The sequence below is a fragment of the Poecilia reticulata genome, chromosome 13, assembly GCF_904066995.2.
Source record: "Poecilia reticulata chromosome 13, P_reticulata-male-v2, whole genome shotgun sequence".
Classification (NCBI taxonomy): Eukaryota; Metazoa; Chordata; class Actinopteri; order Cyprinodontiformes; family Poeciliidae; genus Poecilia; species Poecilia reticulata.
The window spans coordinates 5,790,942-5,816,877 of NC_088842.1; the positions used below are offsets into that span (position 1 = coordinate 5,790,942).

The window sequence follows — 25,936 nt, forward strand, 5'->3', positions numbered from 1 at the left end:
CAAGGTCCGAGCGTGTTTGGGTCATTGGGTTTTCTAATCAGAAACAACACTGAGCACTGAGTTTCCATTACAAATGCGCGCAAATCCTTGTGTTCTGCTAATATAAACAAACAAAAAATCCGACAATTTTTAGTTGTGTCGTTTCCACTAAATAAGAAATTAGATTAAAATCACATGTGAATAAGGTTGTTCACGCGATAAGTCGTTAAAAATCACGGCAGCGGCAGATGTAAACAGTTACATGAGATATATTCATAACTCAGCTCGCGCTATTATCTACCAGCCAATCAGAGGAGACATTGGAGTCTCTCTCTCAGGTGGATAAGCCTTATATTTGGGAGCCGCTAGGCCTTGAGGGAAATTGTAGTCCGTGATTTTACAGAAGAGTTATGGATTCAACACTTTAATATGACTCTCCGGGACAGTCAGCTACACATTGTCGAGAGAAAAAAAACAAACCTTATGCTAATTCTTCTTCGTTTTCTGCAGTAGTAACATCCGGTTATACATCACGTGACTCGTGTGATGCGAAAAGGTGTTTCCAATAGCTGAGAAACCAGCTCAAATCTAAAATGTTATCGAAAAACGTGGATTTTTAAGAGGTTTGGAGGGGAAAGGTTCTGATTTTTGAACTGATTGTTACCAAGTTCATCATCCTGTGAAGAAGAATGAGTACTACCAAATTCTAATTTATTAATACCTTATGACATGACTATTTCATAAGTCATTAATTTTTAAAGCGGGAAAAAAAATACAGAATTGATTTTTTAAATGTAGCCGAGTTTGGCTTAAGAACTTTTACGTTTAAGGTGTTCATCTACAGCAACCACGCTATAGCATGATTTTGTTTTGTTATTTTCCATCTGCATGTTTCGCACGCTTCAACATGCCCATGTGGTCGGTCTCTGTTGTTGCACATTTTGACCACCAGAGGGCAGCGCAGTGCTTAAAATTGATTACCGTTTTCCCAAGGCTGTGCCTCTTCGTTTCAAGAACATCATTCAAACTGTCAACTTCACCCATGGGCGGGACGAGGGCAACGTTCTATAGAACCTGGCATCTGATTGGCTGTCAAGACGACTTCTTCCAAATTTGTAATGACTCTAAACAGAAATAACTTCATCCACTTAATTAAATTGCTCCAATTTGTTTACCACAAACTTAACAGTAAAGACACATCTTAATAATTATTGAACGACTACAGTGTTTTGGATTAAATTGGATTTTCTAAGGAATGTTGCCACATCTATTTTAAACAAATACAGATTACTAAATGTGTGCAGTGACGTCACAAGATAGTTTGTTTGTGAAAGATAAAGTGTGGAAGAGGCCAAAAAATTAGCAAATGATTTTGGTAATTAAATTTTTTGTTTCCATCTGAAACCATTAATGATAACACAACAAAACATCTAGTCAGGCATGATCATACCTGTGTAGGAATATGGAAAAATGTGTCCTTTTTTTTCCAGTAAGATATTTTAAGTAATATTTTACATATGAAAATATTTCTATTTCTTTTCTTTGTGTTTTACTTACAATTCCGACCACTGGTGAGTGGATGCCCCCTTGTTGCAGTGTTGTACATTTCAGTCCTTCATGTTTCTGTTTCCCTATAATTCATACAGGAAGTGCCAGTGAAGTTACTGGATAAGACAGCTAAAGAATTGTTTTGCAAACTAGTTGTGTTCAGTGTTTTTAGAGTTTATTATTTCAGTTTCTCATGAAGATTATACCATTATCAAAGGCATTTACGTACAATAGTGATTCTGAGTACCTTCAGATTTATATTGGGAGTTCGGAAAAGTGTTTATAGCCCTTTAATTTTGTAACAATGTAAAATTGTACTTATTTTTACTCTCATTTACCCATCAGCCATTGTTTTCTGTTGTTATTTCTCCCTCTACGGTACACAATACAAGTAGAGGTGAAGCATCTTATCGGATCATGTAAAGCTGAACTCGTGGAAGCCTCATACAAACCTTGGACAAAGTAACCACATTTTGTGTTTAATGTGTTTCCATGTTTGTTTTTTATGTATTGTATTTTTATAAATTACACACTCTGTCTTTAACTGAAACTCATCTGCTTCAGGTGTTGACAGTTTGCAGTTTGACTGCATGAACTCTAAGGTATGTCTGGAGTCTCTGAGTCAACGGGAAGGGAAAGTCAATACTTGAGTATTAGCCTTGGATGGCCTTTCTTCTGTCTGGTGATGCAAGGAAGTGCACCTCATTATTAATGAAATAAAGCAGTTATGGGTGGAGGGGGTGTAGATTTTTTTTTTTCTTTAAATCATGTCATAAAATCATTCCCTCATCAAAAACATACTAACAGTGTTGATTTGATTGTGTGTTTAAGAAATCCTTGAATCTCCCATGGCAACCATTCTGGGGTGTCAGAAGGGTTGCTCTCACTGTTCTCACAAAGCTCAGCCTATTTCCACAAAGCTCTTCCTTGGAGCTGCAGTCTCAAGCCAGGCTTCTGCCTCACACAGCATGTTAGCTCCTCCAGACTAGCGGCAGCAGCAATTAGCAAACACCCGGTGGGCCTGTCATATGAACTACTGAGTCAGTCTAACACTCCTAAGAATGGTTGTATACAGCAAAATGGACTGCTGTAATGACATGCCAAGGGCAGAGTGTCAAAAAGAGCAGGAGCTTCTTAAAGAAACAGAGGTGCTAAATTACAAAGTACATTTTTGTAATGTTCTGTTTTATATTTACACAGCATTTTTAAAACCACTGAAGCTAACATCATTACTTGATTGTGCTAAAAGAAAATGACACTATGTCTCTGGAAAATACATAACACTGTCTCTTTAATTTATGCAATTGTAAAGAAAAACCTAAAAATATCTATCTATCTATCTATCTATCTATCTATCTATCTATCTATCTATCTATCTATCTATCTATCTATCTATCTATCTATCTATCTATCTATCTATCTATCCATCCATCCATCCATCCATCCATCCATCCATCCATCCATCCATCCATCCATCCATCCATCCATCCATCCATCCATCCATCCATCCATCCATCCATCATCTATCTATCTATCTATCTATCTATCTATCTATCTATCTATCTATCTATCTATCTATCTATCTATCTATCTATCTATCTATCTATCTATCTATCTATCCATCCATCCATCCATCCATCCATCCATCCATCCATCCATCCATCCATCCATCCATCCATCCATCCATCCATCCATCCATCCATCTATCTATCTATCTATCTATCTATCTATCTATCTATCTATCTATCTATCTATCTATCTATCTATCTATCTATCTATCTATCTATCTATCTATCTATCTATCTATCTGATATCAGCAAGGTTTCACTTGGGAATCAAACATCTGCATCTTATCACACCACCAGAGGGCGCCTTCCTCTTCAATCTTCTGTGACTTACTAGAAAACTCTTTGTTGATTTCTTTAATTGATTTCAAAGCAACATATAAGCGCTTGGCTTTCCAGCGGCTTCAAGTAATTCACGACATGTCATCATGCTCCATTAGATGGTGTTTGTAACCTCTGCAGATGTTAGACCTGCCGGAACTCCAGGCGTGGAAGACGTGTCATGTAACATCCCCAGGCCTGTTGGAACAGAACAACCTGCACTAAATGTAACTCAACACTGAAGACTCGGTTTCCTGGCCGCCTCGCCGAGAAACGCCAAAGGACTTTCGCTCTCTTTATCCTTTCGAACAACAGAAACTTGTAATTTGTCAGGATTTCTATGAAACTCCAAGTCTAGAGCAAAATGTTTCAGGACAGGTGCTGTTGAAATCTGATGAAAAATATAGATTATTATTATTATTATTATTATTATTATTATTATTATTATTATTATTATTATTATTATTATTATTATTATTATTATTATTATACCTTTATTATTATATCTTGGATATTTAAACTTTCTGAGGCCGCCACTGTTCTGATTAGGTCTGAAAGTTCTACTTAATAATATGTTTAATTATCAAATAACTACAGTGGAATTCCTCAATATGGCTAACTTAATATCCAATGCTATTTATAACTGGAGAGTAATTCAAATTATAATCTGAATTTCTTCTTAAATGAGCAGTGATTAGAGAGTTAAGTCAAGAGAAATCTGATCATTCTTATCGGTCTGTTGTTGCATCTCTTAAACTTGAACTCATCAGCAAACTGAACAAAATTATGTTCAGTTAGCTCTCTGATATCTTCACCACACCCATGTATCCAGTGGGGTTCTCAGACATTTTGAGGGGCAGCTGCTCGAGAGGAAAGAAAGGGTATTTACTGTGAGAATTAATACAGGCAGAGTTAAAAATGTGGGACACTTAATGTCATTTTAAATCTAGAAAATGCAGACAACACACTGTCAAGGAAACAAACTAAAAAAGATTTCACAAGGGCACCTTTTCTTGTCCAGAGAAAAAGGAGGGCAAACTAGAATAAGGAAATAATGAAAATAAAAAATCCAGACAAAATAAAATAAACCGAAATTTGAGTTTGTCACCTGACAAAAATGAGAAGGATCTCAAGAGGTATGAATATTTTCTTGAGATATTTATCAATATCTCAGGAACGTGTGCGCCCAACTGACGGCGCAAGCACGGGTTCAGAAGGTTTTCATCACCTTTAAAGTTCACGGTTCTGATTTATCTGCCGCTGAAACCTACTGTGTCAAATGTCAAGAGGGACTTTGTGACGTGTGTAAAAAAAAAACAGCCACCCACGACTTCCTGTCATTATTTTGAAGAAATCTCCAGAGATTAAAAAGATTAAGTTCTTCAGGCGTGGGCTCATACCTCATAATCGGCATCGGTTTCACTGCGCCGCTTGCTTCATTCCTGCAGGATGACTGAGTGGCAGGCCTGCTGACAGAAGGTTAAATATGTGACTGAGCGGGTCGGAGGAGTGGCACGCCGAGACCTTGAGGCTCCTTCAGGTGCTGCCATACTATATTCCTGAGAAAGAGCAAACCATTGTTTGTGAAACTGGTGACTAATCTGACTTCCATCGGAGGAGATTCTTTTTGGAAAAAAAAAAGAGAGAGAGAGAGGGATTGTAGAGAAGGTTCGGTTACGCGCAGATGATTGTTTGTGGCAATGCATGATTATTTCAGATTGATAATGACAGAGGAAGCATGTGCTTCACCACAAAGAGCGGGCTTTGTCACTGCACAAAGCATTTATTATCCCATCATGGCAGACAGAAGACACTAGTGGTCGCAGACCCTCCTTCCTGCGTAGGAAATGGGGAAGATGCTTAATAATTACCAGGTATATAGAAGCAACACTGCAGAACTTGATGCCCCACTAATGACAAAATGATATCTCAACCTAACTTTTCACATGACCCTTTAATGTCCGCGTGGGTCAGGAACATATTTCTCAGAAAGAGACATTTTGCAGACCTAAAGGCAGTCAATTGGAAGGTTAAAATAATGAGTAATTTTGAAAAATGGCAGCTTAGGTTGACGACATTCTGAAAAAATGTAAATTATACGCTCACTAGAATGAAAATACTAGGTTTTAGAATAATACATGCTTTTATCTCAACTCGTCCCGACTATTACAAGGCTGGTTTCAGTCAGGCATCTGGCATGTTTTTATCCCTCCTATTTATATCTACATGCTCCTGCTAGCATGTAGCTTGTTTCTAGCTTACTGCAACTAGAAAGAAGGAATAAGATTGGTTACCATAGCCAAGCAGCACAAGTTTTCATTACGATGTCACCACGTGACTCCAAAACAATCCATGCCCTGAACAAAGGCTTAGAACAAATTAATGTTCTAAGCCACAACGTCCTCCAGCTGAACAGAAACAATGATTAATATTATCTTTGGCCCTAAAGAGGAGCGATCTAGAGTCAGCTTGCAAGCTAGAAACTTGTGATCAGGATCGAAATCTGGGTGTTGTGATGGACTCAGATCTGTCAGAACTGTCTTCAGAGTCACATGAAGACAGTTGCAAAGTCAACCTTCTATAACCTGCAGAACATTTCCAGAAATAAAGGACTGATGTCTCAACAAGATAAATAGACTATAAAGTTTCTCTGCTAGCTTATAAATCACTGAACGGCTTAGCACCAAAATACATTAAAGATCAGTGTATGAGGTTTGTCTGGGTTTTGATTATTTGACTCCAGTTCCATTATTATTCTGTGTTCCTTTGTCTCTTTATTTTATTATCATCCTTGTTTACTTTGATTCTGTCCTTTCTGAGTTTATTATGTCTGTTTCGTCCCCCCTCCTTGTGCCATTTTCTCTCTCTCCTCAGCCTTCCTTCTGCTCTCTCCCCTCACACCTGCAACCCATTTCTAATCATCCATCTGTTCCTTGTTCTAGTAATCAAGCTCCCCAGTATATATTCAACTCATTCTCAGTCACTCCTTGCTGGTTCCTCCTTTTAAATCCTGTTACTTCCCTGCTTCACCCTGCTGGTTTTTGTTCCTGGTGTCCTGTTTGGTTTTTTTTTTCGTTTTTTTTTTTTTTTCTGTGCTCTGGCTCCATGAGTACTCCAAGGTTTTTGTTCTTCTGTTTTTTTTTTTTATTAAGATGCAAACTCTGCTTGCCGCCTCTGCCTTTCTTTGTTTGGGTCCACCACCAACCACCGCACAATCATGACTGTGTTGTAGTCGTATCAACCTTTCATACTATTCAGGTCTTTTTGTTCTACTTTCTGTCTGTTGTGACTTGCCGTTTTTAAATGTGACATAAATAGGTTTTGCATTTAGCTTTGACACCTGAATAATAAACGTGGTAATAAAGTCAGAATAATAAAACCCTGAGATCCGATCAGAACACACGAAGGAGTTTTGTTTATGTTGCTTGAACTCAAGTCATTTTACACCGTGATTTTTTTTGTACTGTATTTGTCCCATCCTTATAAAGAGTATCAGTTGACACTCAAGGGAGAGGCAGAACCAACTGATGGAAAACAGCAGGTTTTAGTTTCACCGATGGGACAGGAGGTCAAGTTTGTGCTGATAAAATAGCAGATGCTCCTTGAGTTTTGTTGTTTATGTTGTCTAAAAAGGTTTAGACCACACTGTTGTGTTGCTTTCTTGGAGACGTTTTGTACCTTTAAAATGAAAACAACACTACTACGTGGATATCTAAATGAACCTTAATAGACATTTTGTTAAATGTTATTTAAAGTATAACCTGATGGACCAACGCCTATTCCCAGAGATATATATCTCTATCTCTCTCTCTTTTCTCTTTTTCTCTCTCTCCAGGATCTGTTTCAGAGAAGCTTCCGGAACACGACTGTGAACTTTGTCAGAGACTCCTCACACCCTCTCTGTGAACTTGATGAACTGCTGCCATTATGAATTGTGTTATTTCATAGAGGCAGAACCACCAGACTGCTGTACAACTTTCTACCTCAAGCTGTTGAAGTTTTGACACACACTTTATATTATTGCACATTTTATTCCAGCTATTTAATACATTTTCCACAAATCTGTTGAGCATTTCAGAGTTTTTCTATGTAATTCTTAGTTATGCAATGAATGCATAGCTAAAAGCAGAGATTGCCTTTTGTTTTTTGGAACAAATGTACTTTTAGGAGTCTTTTTTTGTCTCCAAAAGGATATGTTTCACATTTACTTGAGCAATGATATCAGGAAGTGTCGTTACTCTAATTTGAGTTCAGTTTCTGGATACTTTACTCACTGCAAGTAGCTAAACCAAATAAAGAACAAACATGTTTTAACCAAAAATGTTTGAGACATTTACATCTAATTTTAACATGAGATTTTTATTTTCTTTTTGCTGTTTGTTTCCACACAAGATTTGTTCTGTTATTATCTATCTGCTGAGCCTGCTTGAGCCATTTTGAAGTTAAGTCTAAAAAGTACACAGAAGATACTGTCACCATCCTCTCTGTGCTGGCAGTATCCTGTGTGGTGAAGCATTTATTCACCAGAATAAGTATTTTATTCTGTTTTAGCTTATTAGTATATGTTTTAGGTTGAAGATAATTGATTTGAAAAAGTTTCTTCTGCCTGAATTTTTGTAATTATGTTAGTGTTTATTTGATTCCATAAATAAATAATAAATCAGATGTTGGTGAGCTGTTAATTAGAACTAAAGTAGCCTTTTTACAAATACTTTTTTTTGTCTTACTTGAATCATTCTTAAATAGCTGTCTTTTACTATTCAGTAAAGTAAAAGTATGCTAAATACTTTAGCATATTTTTACTTGAATAAAAATATGCTAAAGTAATGCTTCTCTTATTTGAGTACACTCTTTGGTTATTCTACCCGCCTCTGGAATAATGAAAGGCAGTAGAATAATGAATTATTTATAAAATTCTGTACTTGCAACTGCCAAACCATAAAAAGAAAATGAAGCCAATAAAAAACGAGCCTCTATTGTTGCCAATTTAATTACCTAGAAAGGAGGAAAAAAGTATATCTTTTAGACTTTTAGTCCCTCGCTGGTTGCCGTAGTGCCGTCGCTCGGTTACCAGGAGACGGTTGGAGACGTTTGAGGCGCAGCGACGATGGAGAAGTACGAGAAAATCAAAGTTGTTGGGAGAGGAGCTTTCGGGTAAACTCTGCTCTTCCACACACATTAACATTGCTTCTTGTTGTAAACTTTTGTCTGCCTGAAACAATGGGGCTGTCCGGAGTTTATTAAGAGAACCAGAAATCGGTAAAGGTCCACTTTTTCCCTTTAAATCCAACGGAATGTCTGTGTTCTGCTGAGAGGGAAAAGAGGGAGGAGAAAACGGAGCGCCCGGACATTAAGAAAAAAGTGAATTTTAGTAAGCAGCCGTGATAAAAACATGGCTGTCTTTGCCCTTATGTATATGGAAAAGTATTCACACCCCACTCTTTGATGGTACAACAGAAAGTACAGCATAATTAGCCCTTAAAATTAAAATGACATGTTTGTTTTATTATTATTTTCCACAGAATAAATACCCCATTTACTCACAAATGAAGTTCCCAAACAACCAGAAAGGGACACAACAACGGCAATATCTTAAGCTGTCAAAAGTTCATCCAACACAGTTTAGTCGGTTAAAAATTGAGATTGTGGCATAAAACATACCTATTTATGGGCCAGGGAAGGACCAAGACAAGAAAGAATTCGGTTGCCATGTAGGGAACAGCAGAAGAGATGCAAAACGCTTAGAACTAACACTGCACACATCATTATGAAGCTTGGTGGCGGTAGCATCACGCTCTAGTGAAGCCTTTTATCAGATATGGGTAAGAGTTTATAGATTGAGTTAAATACAGGGCAAAGCTGGACAAACTTGAATGGTTTCATTCAAAGAACAGCCCAGTCAAAGTCCATATAGGCAAATATATGTACATGCTCTCCATCAAACTGAGCTGATCTTGAGTTGGTGAACGGGCAAAAATGGCCCCTTTGGGTGTGAAGTTGGAAGAGACACACCCTCAAAAGTAGGGCTGCAACTAACTATTATTTTTGGAATCGATTATTCAGAGATTATTTGGACGATTAATTGGATAAAACAAAATTGGCACATTATGCAGATTTTGGTAACACTATTTGAAGGGGGGTGAATAAGATTGTGATAAACATAACATAACAACTGTCATGACCATGAATAATGAATATTCATGAATATTTATGACTGTTGTCATAAAGCATTCGGTAAATTATGACACTTTTAATACAAAGTTGACATTATTCAAAATGTCTTTGTAACGACAACTTGACATTAACCAAGAAATCATTACTGTTTAAACTTTACCTTTAATAACAAAGTTACCTAATTTTTAAAGTGCAATCAGTAATACTTTTATAACAAATTTATATCAGTAATGATTATTGATTAATGTCAAGTTGTCATAAAAAAGACATTTTGAATAATGTCAACTTTGTATTAAAAGTGTCATAATTTACCGAATGACGCTTTATGACAACAGTCATAAATATTCATGAAGACTTATTCATGTTCATTACATGTATGTCATGTTTATGACAGTGTCATGTCAGTCTTATTCACCCCCTTTCAAATAAAGTGTTACCCAGATTTTTCAATTAACCACTTTGGCTTATTTCATACAATATTAGCAATACAAAGGTGCAAATAAACACATGATCCAATTATGTTTTTAAATAAGAAAATAACTATTTTATTGCCTAAAGTAAAATAACAGCATTTCTTTAGTGTATGAATCCTCATTTGTAGATTAGTTGGACAAATGTTTGCATTAACCAATTAATAATTGGACAGCAGAGGTGCTTGATTGGGGATTTGGTTTTTCACAGAATTTGAAGCCGATGAAGTTAAAACTAGGTCACTTTAGGAGTTCTGGATAGAATATGTTTGCCCATTTACATTTTTAAAAATCTGAAATGCAAAACATATATATTTTTTGTGTAGTTTTGGCTTAGTTACTGCTCTGAGTGTGATGTTCTTTCAGCAACTGGGCTTCTTCTTTGAGTCTGTATTCCATTTAAGAATTAATCAATTACAAAATTTGTAGAAAGTTATTCAATAATTGATTAATCACAATTAATTCAAATCATTGTTTCAGTCTTACAAAAGCCTCTCAAAATCTGGTTCTACAAACTCCACTCAGGCGTGGAGGTCGACATACGCTTTACCGGTTGTTTGATAAAATACTTTAAAGATTATGCTTCCCTTTCACTTAATATTTTTGCTACAAATTTGCAATGCCTTGCAATTACATTTGCAATGCAAAATTGTCCAAAGATGGATTTGAAATACTTAAGTCAAATTTAAAATATTTAATCTCGTAACAGATGTGTGCAAAACTTTTTATTAACCCAGTTAAAGATTCCAAATTTACATCGGAAATCTTAGTTCAGGGGAAAAAAAAACAATTGAGGAACTATTCACCCTAAGATAACAAAGAGAAATTAACCCCATTTTTTTCTAAATGAGATGCATATGTTTCAGCTACATTCAGTCCCTTTGACTTCACCAAAACTGAGCTGCCACAAATCATCCTGCCCCTTCTTCTTTCATTTTTTTTGATGACCTTTTTCGTTTCTTCTGGTCGGTCAGGATTGTCCACCTGTGCCGCAGGCGCAGCGACGGGGCCTTCGTCATCCTGAAGGAGATCCCGGTTGAGCAGATGTCACGGGACGAACGCTTGGCTGCCCAGAACGAGTGTCAGGTGCTGAAGCTGCTCAACCACCCAAACATCATCGAGTACTATGAGAACTTCCTGGAGGACAAGGCCCTGATGATAGCCATGGAGTATGCACCAGGTTCGCTCGCTGCTGGATCCGGTTACACCGCACTCTTTTGTCTGGGCAAACCAGTTTACTTTTCCCATGCCTTAGGGTTCCACACACAGACCACTTGAGTGGATCTTAACATCTAAGTTTGTGTGAAGTAGGTGTTTTGCAGGACTGTGTAATAAGGGAAATTACATAGCTTTGCACCGGTGATTCCACAGTTCTTTGCCGTAACTAGTTTCTTTACCCCCTGAAATCATCAGATTAAAAGCTTAAACTCTTTTCATTTTCAAACTAAGAGAAAAAAAAAGCTTTGAAGGCACTTTAAAAAATGTTTTATTAACTTTCTGAGCAGTTAAAAATGTTGGTCTGATTAATGATACCAAAATAATTTTAAGTATTATGTCCACATGTGTGGATCATTTACTGATTTAGCTTCTCATCAACTGTCTTTAATATTAGCTTGACAATGTGTGTTTCTTTTAATTCTATTAAATAAAGCAAATAAGCAGATTATACGTCATTACAAAGGATGAATATGTGAAAAAAAGTATTATATATCCACTGTAATATATGGTGGAGGATCATCTGATGCTGCTGACTTGATTCTTTGCTAAGATCCTGAGTAGTTTCCTGTCCAAATTCTGGTTTGTTCAGCACTTTGGCCTGTTTTTAGCCCCAAAACCTTGTGAAAATCTAGGCCAAATTGGATATCCAACATTAATATTCTTGTTATGCCCAATAACTTGCCAATTAAAAAAAATAAAAAACACTGATGTTTTTTGATAAAATGGTGGTTTGTCGGCCGTATCTAAATGGGCACGTTTCTCAAAACTGTGACGGAAACACTTTTTTCACACCCGCCGAGTTATGGAATCAACAGTTGAAAATGCCAAAGGAAGTGGTAGGAGAACTCAATGAAAACACCACAATTTTGAAATTTTTGTTTTTTCGAATATCAACATCGATTTGCACACACTTGTAATAGAATCAGAGCTACTGATGACTACAAAGCACTGCAGTCAAAGAGACAATTATAGCTCAGTTAAAGTGCCAGATATTCATGTTCTAGATTCTATTTTCTCTTAAGCTGACGTTAAGACTTCACTCACATTATGAAGAACCCTGTTCTGTTCTTACTGTCTGATTTGATTTGATATCCCTTTCTCTCATACTCCAACAACATTTCACCTCCACGGTGTGAATGATGCATTCCCCTGCAGGTGGGACGCTGGCTGAATACATCCAGAAGCGCTGCAACTCCCTCCTAGATGAGGACACCATCCTCCACTTCTTTGTGCAGATCTTGCTCGCTCTCTACCACGTTCACAACAAACTGATTCTGCACCGCGACCTCAAGACTCAGAACATTCTGTTGGACAAGCACCAGATGATTGTCAAAATCGGAGACTTCGGCATCTCAAAGATCCTTGTCAGCAAGAGCAAGGCGTACACGGTGATGTATAGCATATTTCAGTAACACGGCAGTTCACAGCAGTTCACGGCAGATTTTATGATGCTTCACATCATAAAAACATCATGCAGTCACCAATTGTGAAACCAGTAACAGACTTTACATTTTGTCAATAGCTCTCATTAAAATTACCAGTACACATCAAATATGTTGGTCAATGTTCCAGTTATTATGGTTCAAAAGTAACTCTGATCATTTCATTTAATCATTAAGCATGGTTCCCAAATAGTCTGGAAAAGACTGGAATTTGTTTTATGCATTTCCTGTCCATCCATCCATCCATCCATCCATCCATCCATCCATCCATCCATCCATCCATCCATCCATCCATCCATCCATCCATCCATCCATCCATCCATCCATGTATGAAGGCTAGTTGAAGGTGTCAGTTGATCCCTACCGCCGCTAACAGTGGCTGCTCTGTGTGTGTGTGCATGTGTGTGTGTGCAGGTGGTGGGGACTCCCTGTTACATCTCCCCAGAGCTGTGTGAGGGAAAGCCGTACAACCAGAAGAGCGACATCTGGGCTCTGGGCTGCGTCCTGTACGAGCTGGCCAGCCTAAAGAGAGCTTTTGAGGCGGCTGTAGGAAAACAATCCTTCATCCTGCTTTTCTTCTGGCTTATGCAGTCATAATAATCTTACTGATTTACAATACTTAATACAGAAACTCCTAGTGTTCAAAAAGGACAGGAATCACTCCTAACCAACATGACTGCTACACTTTTCCAGCTGTGCACTGCAGTTGGTCTTGCATTCATTATTGAAATGTTTCGTTAAAGCTCACATCTGTCTTCATCTAAAACCTGTTTTCTTTTTTTTCCGTTCCAGAATCTTCCCGCCCTCGTCCTGAAGATCATGAGCGGAACCTTTGCTCCAATATCGGACCGCTACAGCCCAGAACTCCGACAGCTCATCCTCAACATGCTCAACCTGGACCCATCCAAACGGCCCCAACTCAATGAAATCATGGCTTTGCCCATCTGCATCCGGCCTCTGCTTAATCTCTACACAGACATTGGCAATGTGAAAATGCGCCGGTACGTAACGGACAAATGATCAAAGTAATTGCACTGATTTGTGACAAAGACTTATGAGGTTTTTTTTTTCTTCCAGGATTGAGAAACCGCTGTCGACCGTTCAGCCGCGAGGCAGACCGGGAGGGAGAGTTCCTGCTAACCGGACCAGAGGTTATATTAGACTTTACGTAGGCCGGCTCTCACTCTGTGATTCTTATCGTTCCTGTTTTTTGTTCTTGCCGTTAATCAGATGCAATGGCGGGTTTGGGTTCAGGAAAGGTGCATTCCCTCCCGCTGTCCTCCGTGTATACGTGGGGAAGTGGGATAACGGCGCCTCTCCGGCTACCGATGCTGAACACTGAAGTGCTTCAGGTCTCACTGGGCAGGACTCAGAAGATGGGAGTCACCAAGTCCGGCCGCCTTATTACCTGGGAGGTAAAACACCATTTTCACACTTCCCCCACATCCTAAAGGGACAAAACGCTTCACAGGAAGTCCTCTGGTCAGATTGTTTTCCCCCTACATTTTCCTCCTTACAACGGGAAACTCCAATGTGTTTTATTGGAATCATCTGTGCTAGGCCATTGGAATAGTAATAAAAAAATCTGGTCATTTATGTTCAGCTCTGTTAAATCAATACTTTTCACTGGGGCACAACTACAAACTAAAGTTGTTTCCCTTGCTTCTTCGCAAAAGAGCTCATGTTCTGTTAGATTCTCAGTTTGATTCAGATTTGGACTTCTCACACAGGGAAGCTGTTTAATTTAAACCTTTCTGTTTTTCCTCTGGCAGTACTTTTAGGGTGGTTGTCCTGCTGGATGGTGAACCCTTCGCTTCAGTCTCGAGCTCCTCTGCCTCCTCCCTGTGATCCGACTGCCATCTGTAGGAATACTTCAATTTGAAACGACCAATCAGGGGCAGGAGGAGGTTCTTAGCTCTGTCAATCATGTTTGTGTACGCTGCTCTAGATTGCCAGTTAGCCACTCAGTGTGATAATGGCGGAGAAAAAATTTATGGTTCCAGGAAAACCATTTTTCTGCCATCAGCGGTGGCCAGGCTAAATAGCCGTAGTATTAGCAGAGAGTGGTGGGGAGGCTGTGAGCAGCACGATAGACAGCGCTAAGACCCTCCCCCTGGCTCTGATTGGTTGTTTCTGACAGAGCGGTATATTTCTGCAAATGGAGTAGGAGCCAGAGGAGCAACAGTTTTAAAAATATGTTTAAAAAAGCATGTTTTAAAAAATATATAAGTTACCTATTGCAGCAATCACTGAAGCAACACCTAAGTAGGACCAAAATATTCCAGACAATGTGTGATGGCGTGAGTGGCTGTGTGTGTGTGACCTGGTTCCAGGCTCCCTCTGTTGTGTCTGGAGAGGCCAGTCTTCCAGGCCTGGTGGATCAGATGCAGCCGCTGTTCATTTCCCGTTTCCTCGAAGGTCAGTCAGGGGTCACCATCAAGTCCGTGTCCTGTGGTGATCTGTTCACCACCTGCATGACAGGTAGGTCAGCTCTTTTTGCTTTGAACCCAATAGAGAAACTAAAGAAAACTGATAATTGGGTTATAGTCTCTTAACCTCTCACGCTGCAGGAAGTACTCCATTAAAAACTGAGGCACAAACTGAAGGGGATTAAAAACTCATTACTCTATTTTTTTTTTCCCTTTTTCATTATATTTTATTAGAGTGACACAGATAAACATTTCCTAAAAAGGGATTATGAGGTTCATGCCAGCTCATCGACTAAAAGTGCTGTTAATCTCTGGTTTTTATTTGCAGACAGGGGTATTATCATGACATTTGGAAGCGGAAGCAATGGCTGTCTGGGACATGGCAACTTTAATGATGTAACACAGGTACGCCTTCACATTTCTGTCCACATAGTTATTCATTAGAAAAGTAATTCATCACTAAGTGAAACACTCTACTTAGATCCTGGGTGTGGTCTATTCTCAGAAAAAGAACATAATTTGGGTCACTTTTTATCCTTTGAAAACAGCTGCTGTATTTGTTCGAGTTTATTGAATTTACTAAATGCAGATTTGGGTGCATTAAAGTCTTTCTTTGATTAGAAGTCGCTGGTTGAATGTGGTTACATTTACTAAACAATTTAAAAAAATTCTAAAAGGCTGGCTATTAAAATATGAACATTTTTGTTTTACATAATTTTTTTTGTCCCTTAGGATGTAGACTTAATAAAAATAATTACTATTTCTGTCAACCACTTTGATGGGGGTCCAGATTAGTCAGATTCTGAAATTGCAGTCATGGTTCATAGAAAATCAGTTTAGGGTCTGGAAATGGCCCCCAGTCTGCAGTTTGGACACCCCTGATACAGATTAATTACACACAGATGGATGTTTGAAAAAGCCTTTATTCCTGTTAATTATAATTATGAAGATTTTCCACTTATAGCTAATAAAAATATGTCATTTAATATTCTAATATCACATCACACCATTAAAAAAGACATTTGTAATACAGAAATATGTTTAGTACCGGTGTAACGGTCGATTTCAAATGGTACTTTTAAACTAACAAGCTTCCTCTGAACGTGTATTCTAATTTATTGAATATGACTGTAAATCATTAATTGTTCCCTGATTTCTGCTGCTTTTTTCTTCTTATGATAATAACATTTTCAACACTCCACTGGGGAGTCAGACAAATATATATACATATCGAGTATCAGAAAAGAAAAAGTTCTTTTAACTGAACATTTTAAAACAATTTTACCGACAAGTTTCACCTCAAGCTCTTCTGTTCACACTCGATTTCACTTCGTTGCTTTACATCCACACTCAATACGTTCCGTTTGCTTCAATTTACCGCTTTGCTTGACCTTCTTCTGCACATCAACTCATCCATTCAGGATACAGCATGTGATACCTGGATCATCTCTTTTTGTGTTTGTGTGCGCAGCCTAAGATTGTGGAGGCTCTGTTGGGCTACGAGTTGGTCCAGGTGTCCTGCGGAGCTTCTCATGTCGTCGCTGTGACCAATGAAAGAGAGGTGTTTGCTTGGGGAAGAGGAGACAACGGTACAACAAACGAACCACTTGTTTTTTTTTTTTTAAGGTTGTTTGAACACCAGCGATTTACGACAACGGCATAATTGTTCTCTCTCTGTCCTGAAGGTCGCCTCGGCCTGGGCACCCAGGACACACACAACAGTCCCCAGCAGGTGTGTCTGCCTGCAGAGTTGGAGGCTCAGAAGGTGGTGTGTGGCGTGGATTGCTCCATGGTTATCAGCACGCAGTGCAGCATTCTGGCATGTGGAAGCAACAGGTTGGTGCTCTGCCTTCCTGACCCGAACAATGACTTGCTAGTTTTACACCCTGCAGACTTGTGTTTATGTTATGAGGGTGTGTGGGATGGCAACGGATTAAAGGTTTAAAGAAATAGTTCATAGTTCATCTGTGTATAACCTGTGAGACAGCATTCTCCAAAACTCTTTCTGCTGACAGGATGTAGATATGTGTGTTAGTAAAGAGGAGTGACAGTGAGGTCTGGTGTAACACTTAACTTCTGTTACGTCTTAAGTCTGTGTTTAATCACTGTGAGTGTTATATGACTTTTGGACATTTAACGTGTATTTAAATGCTGATTTAACCAAGGATCAGAAATAGCCAATGAAAATGCTCAATTCAGGTTGTTTTTTTTGCTTAAATCCAATGTTTTTTTTTTTTTTTATTTATTTATATTTTTTGTATGGTTGTTTATCCTTTTTATGCATCAATTATAATCTTTTATCTCAGGATTTTTTTCCAAACTGTTTTTGATTTTTTTTAAAGCATAAAAAAAGAGAAAAAAAACTGAAACATTTTTGTCAAAATATATATGTAAATATTTTTTAGGATTTTTTAGTGATGAGTTGTAATTGTCTCCAAATACAAAGTTGCTATTTGGAAAATACATAAGTAGTATTAGTCTTTAGGGGTTACTTGATGTCGCAATATTTTTTCACCTGTAAGAGCTTTCTGCAGTGGAAGGAGGAAGTGGATATTCCTGAGTTGCTTTTTCATCTGTCTGCCATGTTGGATTTAACAAAAATATTCTTGCATTGCAGTGGATGGCCGGTAGTTGATAGTGTATTTCATGATGCACTAGTAGACTCTAAAAAAAGAAAATACAAAACCAGGTCAAATTATTATAAAATTCATGCCTGTGGTGCATGTTACTTACATGAGACTGCATATAACTAACTTTTGTTGTAAATTGTTTTCGTTTCAGGTTCAACAAGCTTGGTCTGGACATGATTACAGCTGGGGAGGAACCGAATCCTGTGAATCAGGTTGAAGAAGTCCATTCTTACACTCCGGTTCAGTCAGCCCCACTCAACTCTGAGAGGATAGTTTACATCGACATTGGAACGGCCCATTCTGTTGCTGTCACAGGTTCAAAAATCTACTATAATGATCACATACCTGAAACAGATTTGTTCCTGCAAGCGTCTGACCTTGTTTAGGTGTATTTATTTCCCACAAAAAAAATACTCTATCACTGTTGATTGAGTATGAAGAAGTTTTGATCTCATCTGTTATTTAAACTCCTGATTTTTCAGCTGTCCACTTTGTTAGAAATCATTTCCGCGTTTTGTCCGTTTTGCTCTTAATATGCAGAAGAGGGCTGGTGTTATACGTTTGGCAGCAACCAGCACGGTCAGATGGGCTGCAGCTCCCGGCGCAGCAGCCGGGTGCCCTACCAGGTGCTCGGCCTGAAGGACATAACCTCGGCCGCATGTGGTGACGCCTTCACGCTGGCCATTGGAGCTGGTAAGTGGATGATCTGTCTAGCGTCTTTAACGGGACAAAAATCATAAACTACTAACAAATTTAATAGCAAGATTTAAACATTTGTTCTGGTCGATTCATTTCCAGGGTTAAGAGTTACTCTTTATAGGGTCTAGGGTTTAGTCGTAAGGCTCATATTTCATCTTGCATATTCTCTGACTTTTTTTTCCTTGTGGGATTTTTCTGTCAGGCGAAAGTTTGAGTCGTGCGCAGACATCTTTATTAGCTTATTCTATGGCTAAAAGCGGTTGAAGCTACCTGTAACTAGCGGCTAATATACCGTGCCATCTAGCTGGGCTGCAACGGGACTCACTTTTCAACCCTGTAGTTTCAAGCCTCAGACTGGCCCACTTTTAGAATGATCTATCATCATTAAAATTATGTCATTATAATCTTACATGTTAAGTCCACAGTAAGGTCTTGAAATTCAGTATATTTTTCTATAACATTTCTAATTCAGTGCAGGTAATTCATTGACTTGATTGCACAGTGGTTTGCTTTACCCATTTCATCGTCCTCATTTGACGTTGCTAACCATGAGTTCGTTTTTGTGAAAAAGTTGCAACGTACATGATCAACCCAGTACCATGACTGCACACTAGGCCGATTTTTAAAAAATTGTGGACAAAAAGTCATATTGACCTACTGAGATTTGCCCAGAACCTGCCAATGTGTGCCTGTTAGCCAGCTAATTAGCAGTTTGTCTGTCATGGGTGATGGGCTGGATGGAAGACGGCAGAAAGCAAAAGCCACATGGTGTGAAACCCGACAAAGAGGCAAAGGTTGTAACATTTTTCAATTTTCTTGCATCTTGTCTTAACTCAACTCCAACTCAGAACAACAGAGTAAAGGAAAGGGCCAAAAACACACAATCTGTAAACCGTAACATCCTGTAGTCTGGGATTGAGTGAAGCCCCCTAGTGGTTCACCACAAAGTGATATTAAAATCTGTTTCAGTATATTCTAAGATTAAAACTGTCCCTGCATGCAGATATTTAGTCATTCACCAGCAAACTAACAACACCTCCAAAACAAAGGTGATTTGCTGAAATGAACAAAAGAACTACTTTCTTTTTCTCCCTCTTCTGTTGTTACTGGTCTCTATGTGGTTCACAGGGCTTGTCGAACCTAATTAGATAAACCCATTTATACACTGGAACTGTCCTTTTACCATGTTGGCCCTTAGATGGGTAACAGATGTCTTTTGTTTGTAAGTTTTGTTGTTGCAGTTGGGTGTAAAACAGTAAAAAGCTGTATTGTGACAGCAAGTGGCTCCCTGTGGAGAGGCCAGCAGTGCCTGTAGGTCTCTCTTTGTCAAAGAAGAGCTTTGTTCAGCTCAGACTTTCTACAGATAGAGCCATTATGAATCCAAGACAGAGCTGTCAGTTAAAGATTTTAGTGGATTAGCCCCTCAAGAGGAGGTTTTCCTACGAATTAGGCGATCAACTCTTCTTTTCTTGGTGTTTTTTCTGACAGAAGGTGAGGTGTACACGTGGGGGAAGGGTGCCCGTGGTCGCCTCGGAAGAAAAGAAGAGGATTGTGGGATACCAAAGCCGGTGCAGCTCGACGAGAGCCACCCATTCACAGTGACATCGGTAGCCTGTTGTCATGGCAACACCCTGCTGGCAGTCAAACGTAATATTTTTTGCTTATTGCCCCAACTTAAGAAACGCTGTGGCGAAATGCGACTAATCTGATGAAAGGTCGTCTGAACTGCAGACAATCATCTTCGGACGGAGCCAAACGCGTGAATATTTCTGCTGTATCTGCTGCTTCTGGAGTTCTTTTTGCACTAAAAGTATCTGCAGCGTTACAGGAGATTAGCGTTACAGCGGCCAACTCACCTCCAGACTGAGCAGCTTTGTTTGAAACTTTGAACTTTGAGACACAAACACAGTGACCTCTGGAAAAGACTCCGACACAAAGTCGATCCATGACCAACCTGTTTTTGTCTGACATGTGAAAGAGAACAAAGCAATAATTAGTCTAAAAGGGAAAAAAAGTAACAGGGTTTGATGTGTAAAGCATTTCTATACCACTCCTTTAACATATTTTGTACCAAAAAAAACTTTGGGTCCCTTTCGTCCATCACTACATCGTTCACCAGCTTTCTTCTATTTGCTGAACAAAAGCCATCCCCACCACATGATATGAGTAAAAGGGTTTAGATCCAAATGAACGCCACACTTTTAAAACCAATAGGTTTTAAAAGAAACCTGTTGGTTTCTTTTAACCAATAGGTTTTAAAAGAAACCAATAAGTTAAAAGAAATAAATTCTGCATCTAATCATGTTCTTCCATTTTGCATTAAGTGATTTCTGTGTTTGTCTCTAATTTCAACTTTACAACTGTGAAAAAAAGTGAAAAGCTCTCTAAGTGTGAGTACAAAAGTATTCAACAACACACTGCATCCATAAAATTCTCATTTGTCATCTAAATATAACTATACATAATATATTTTTAGTAGTTATATGTCCTTATTTTGTAATTATGTGTGTCTATGTGGTTCATAGACACACATAGAGGCACACAGAAAGCGATTTTTGGTCTTGTGCAGAGACTTGCCAGTGTTGTGCTTTTTTGAGTAGTTTGTTAAAAATACAATTCCTTTTCCTTCAACTTCAAAATGATTCACCGTATTGTTTTGGTCTGTCTCATAAAATCCTAATAACAGGGTGTCTAAAACCTCGTAAATACATGTATCTAAAATGAAGGCCTTGAGATGTCTTGAATTCATTTAAAAAATGTAAGTTGGCCTTAAATAGGTTGTTCAAAGGTCTTACATTTTGTTGTGACAGGACTATTTACTCATATGTTCTGTGTAGACAATTTTTCTTTCTGAGACTTTCCTGTCAGGTAGAAGTTTGAGTCGGACACAGACATTTTGTGACTCGAGGTGGTTGGAACTACCGCTAACTAGCTGCTAATAAACGCTTGTTAACTAGCTTTTTTGTGTCTATAAATGGTAAGTGTAAGTTATTGTCAGTTTGCTGGACGATGTTCGTCTTCGCCACTGGCTCACTTCTGTTGCCAATCCGTACGCTGCTATGTACATACTGGTAAAAAAAAAAACAATTGTCTATGGTATAAGATACTATGGTATAAGATATGCGATTTTCTTGTCATGACACAAGTCTTAAATTTCATGTATAGTAGTGATAAAAAGTCTAAAATTAGAGTTGTGCAAGCCTGCAGAAACCCTGAATAAAATACACTCACATTTTTGGTTCGAATGCGATGGAGATTGAAAGCAATTAAGGTGTAAAGTTTGACAAAGTAGTTTTGACATTTTAGTCCTTTTAGTGTTTTAAGATGTTATATCACCCTCTGATTTTCAAACTCATATATTACAAAGAAAATGTAGATTCTGTAAAAATCTTGATACTAATATCTTCATCACTTGGTCCCTTTCAGATGTACTAACTTTACTTCTTTTGTGTTTCAGCTTTGTTCGAGGATCCTGGTTCCAGATGAACAGATACGATGGAGACCTTCCCTAGTCCCTCCCCAATCCTCCTCTGCATCCGCTTTGTTTGTGTGTGTTTTTCCTAACGAACAAATATTCGTTTCGGTTTATTGAACACACACAGACGGTCAGAACCAGTGGGAGGAAACAGGTGCACTCCAGACACGCCAAAGGAATGTTGCAACACTGATACTGAAGCTGGATTACTGCAGTTCATTAGCCCGCTTATCATGTGTTGAGCGATTGTCTTCCCCCCACGTGCGGCTTTTCTGCCGTGAAAAGCCAGCGAAAGTCAAACAGGTTTTGTTCCCTCTTAAGACAGCCGGATGAATGAGACGAAAAGAATGAAGGATGAAGTCAAGAGACGAGAGCGCGAGGAGGGGAGTTGGGTTTTTGGGCTCTTTATTGGATTAGTGCTGCAAACACAAACAAGCAGCGTTCAAACTAGATAATGAGGAGGGGGCGGGGGGGGACGTAAGGGGACATGTTACCCCGCTTGTTCAGACACATTCACAGCTTCTTCAGTGCGGAGAATAGCAGCCTGTAGAGTAAACAGGCAGCTATTCATGTCACCGCCAACGGTAAACAACGTACTACTAACGCCGTTGTTTTCATTCCACCGTAGGAATTTTTACTGGCTGAACAGCTGAGACGGTTTTCATGCCATAGAGACCAAAAATGGTGAGAGGCAGATAACGACGTCTTTCCGGCTTCAAGTACATACCTCCCATAGAGCTGAAACCAGATATTTTCATGTACTGGATAAATAGGCAAGAGCACATTTTTTTTTTGTTCTTTTTTCTCAGTGTCTAAAGTTAAATCAGACCAAACTGTTCTTTTTCTAGGTTACTTAGAATTACCCAAATTATTTCTATTTGCTCAATGCCAGAAAACTTGGCGAGAACAGTTTTTAGAAATGTTTTTGTTTGTTTTTACTTTCTTCAAATTCAAAAATGTACGTACATTTTGTCGTAGATAACTGTCTTTTTAAACTGTACAACATAAATTTGAAGAAAAAAAAATCTAAAATGTTTTCCAACATTTTTAGCAGACAGAAATAATTTTGGTAATTCTTACTGGCCTGAATCTGGAAAAGTTTGGTCTGATTTAACTTCAGACAGTGATGAGAAAAAAATGTGTTTGTGTCTTTTTATTCAGTTTATGTAAATAACTGGTTCCAGCTGGATTTGTGGAGAAAAAGACCCAGATTAAACAGAATAAACAACTTTGGTTTCTGTAGATCAAAAACATCTGAATTTTTAAAGACAAGTCCCCCCCAGGGCAGAACGAGTGTCGAAAACGTCCCGTCTTCATCTGATAAGAGCTGATTAGAGACAATCGGAAAGAATAGGGTGCCTGGTTATTTAATGAGGCTTCAAAATTAGTTAAATAAAACGTATGACCTGATTAATTTTACAAAAAAACAGCAATAGAACAGTGTGGAAACTATCTATAATACATTAGATTACCACAGAGTCATATTATGCTGGTGATTAATGTTTAATACCGCTGCAGCTGGTAACAGTGAGTAGATTAAAGTTTCATACTTCAATCTTTAAAGGTGAATTATTGATTCCTAGCTAATTATGTCATAATATATTCATTTGAATGCTGATTAGTGAGTTAAGCAAAGTAAAGAAAATATTTTTTCATGTGAAGTAGAGCATGAGTAAAAAGTATAAAACAGCATGTTTTTGAACTGCACGATTAAAAGTGATTTTGAACATTGGTGCAAATGTAGCATTTTTGACCTTTTTTGATAGAAAGTTGAGAGTAGAGAAAAGAGAAGAAGGATGTAAAATGTTAAGTTTAGTGGTTTAATAAAAACAAAACACCACGAGAAAATTTGTTAATAAAGTTTGCTTTTTTCAAACACGTTGCATTGCAAAGTATTTATTTAAGTATTTGGTCACTTAAAACACAAATGGTAATTTTAACAACAAAAGTAGTGCTAAACTGTAACTCATATCATCCAAAGTTGTTGGCTGATGGGAAGAAGAATCTCCTGTCTGTATTTTGGCGGATATGAAGAATGAAGATGCTTAGAACAAATCGATTTGTGGATTTGTCATAACTTTCTCTAGCTGAACAGAAATAGAAATAAAGTTATTCCCTAAAGAGGAACGATCTAGTCAGCTTCAGTTATTACAACTAGAAACCAGCGATCAGGCCCTAAATCTGGGTGTATTAATGTACTCTGACCTGAACCTTCAGAGTCACATAAAAACGGTTACAAAGTCGGCCTTCCATTACATGAAAAACATTTCCAGGATTAAAGGACTTAAAGTCCCAGCGAGATCTAGTGAAACTCATCCATTCGTATTGATTTTCTGCAACAGTGTCGTCACAGGTCTGCCTAAAAAAATCAAGCTGTAGCTGATCCAGAACGCTGCTGCTGACGTTCTCACTAAAACCAGGAAGATGGAGAACATCACCTCAGATCCTTCCACTGGATCCCTGGATTTTAAAATACTGTTGTTAGTTTATAAATCATTTAAGGACTTAGCACCAGAAGATCCGCTGTTGTGGTGTCAACCTTCCAGATTTGAGTGGTCTGGAAGGTTGATGCCTCCAAACAATGGAGAAGCAACATTGAGCTTCTGTGCACCACAAATCTAGAACAAACTTCCATAAACCTGCAAAACAACTGAAACACTGAGTTCCTTTAAATCAAGGCTAAAAACCCAACTGATAATAATTGGAACATTGATCAATGTATTTGCTTGATGATTTTGATTATGACCTTTGACAAAATGTAATGTGTATTGCTTGTTTCATAATTGATGACTGTATGACATAAAGCACTCTGAACTGCCTTGTTGCTGAATATGAGTTGTACAAGTAAACCTGACTTGACTTATACTCCTCAACCACCTTCATATCTTCTCCGATGATGGGAATGGTGAAACATTTCAAACATTTTTCCCGCTTTACCCCATAAAGTAGTTAAAACTCGGTCAGACTGGATGAACGGTATTTGCAAACATTGATTCTTCACCTCTTCAGATTTCCAGTTGGATTTAGGTTTGGACTTCAGAACATGTTAGCATTCTTAGATTTAAATTCTTTCATTGTTGCTCTGGCTGCATGTTTAGGGTCATTGTACTCCGCTCTGCTTTCAGAGCTCTTTGCTTCCTATCACAGGTTTTCTTACACCATTACCCAGTAATTAGCTCCATCACTCTTTCCATCAGCTGAAGACTATCAGGGATAGTTTCATTTTTTGTGGGGCTCCAAAAATTTTTCTTATCTTTTTTGTTGCTGTTTAGATGAATGGGTGCTTCATAAACATTGTACATTGTGTATAAAACTCATACGCCTAAATCATGTGATTGGCTATTTTAGGATTTTTTATGTATATATACAATACAACAAATATTCAAGTATTTGAAAATTATGAAGTTACAGTCAAGTTTTTTGGTAAGAACATGGAGTTATTGGTAAAAATAAATAAATAAATACCCGCGGATGTATGGAACTACAATGTCTTGTAATTTGCATTAATAAATAAATGTTTCCTTGGTTAATAGGGTACCCAAACTGGCTAAATCAGGTGTTAAACCTCTGAGGTTTTCGCAGAACGACTAAGACATGGGCTGGATTTATTTGGTGACAGTGGCAATTATGCTGCATCTCACCAATCTTTGCTGGATTGGCGAGGCATAGTGTCATCGGGGTTTGAATACTTTTCAGACTTTGTTTTTTTTTTAATTATTTTTGTAAAGAAAAAATATAATGTGATTTTTACACTTTCCTGGTTCTCCTTTGTATAAAATCCCAAATAAAATACGTCTAAATGTGTGCTCCTAATACGACAAAGGTAAAAAAGTTCAAGTATGAATATTTTCGCAACGCATCGGACAAATTGCCACACAATTTTCATTTACTGATCCTAAGCTTGCGGTGTGTGTTTTTGACTGATATGAAATCTTTCTCCCAGCTGTCAGGCTCATGTTCTTCCTCGGAAACACCTTCTTTTTGTG

At 38.2% G+C, this 25,936-nt stretch overlaps 1 protein-coding gene across 3 annotated transcripts; it reads left to right on the plus strand.

Moving 5' to 3' along the window:
- Positions 1-8,467: 8,467 nt before the first annotated feature.
- Positions 8,468-23,828, plus strand: nek8 (NIMA-related kinase 8). 3 transcript variants are annotated; one of them, XM_081614399.1, is made up of 15 exons: positions 8,468-8,567; positions 11,032-11,237; positions 12,431-12,663; positions 13,132-13,263; positions 13,510-13,718; positions 13,795-13,868; positions 13,948-14,132; positions 15,051-15,198; positions 15,475-15,551; positions 16,618-16,735; positions 16,832-16,982; positions 17,928-18,091; positions 18,317-18,469; positions 19,964-20,122; positions 21,933-23,828. In XM_081614399.1, exons 1-15 carry the CDS (start codon positions 8,521-8,523, stop codon positions 21,959-21,961), a joined length of 2,085 nt encoding a protein of 694 aa, XP_081470525.1. In that variant the 5' UTR covers positions 8,468-8,520; the 3' UTR covers positions 21,962-23,828. The 3 variants fall into 3 exon arrangements, with proteins under 3 accessions (XP_081470525.1, XP_081470524.1, XP_081470526.1); XM_081614398.1 differs by lacking the exon at positions 21,933-23,828 and adding an exon at positions 20,207-21,895; XM_081614400.1 differs by lacking the exon at positions 21,933-23,828 and adding an exon at positions 20,207-21,897 and having other exon boundaries at positions 8,476-8,567; positions 11,053-11,237.
- Positions 23,829-25,936: the final 2,108 nt, after the last annotated feature.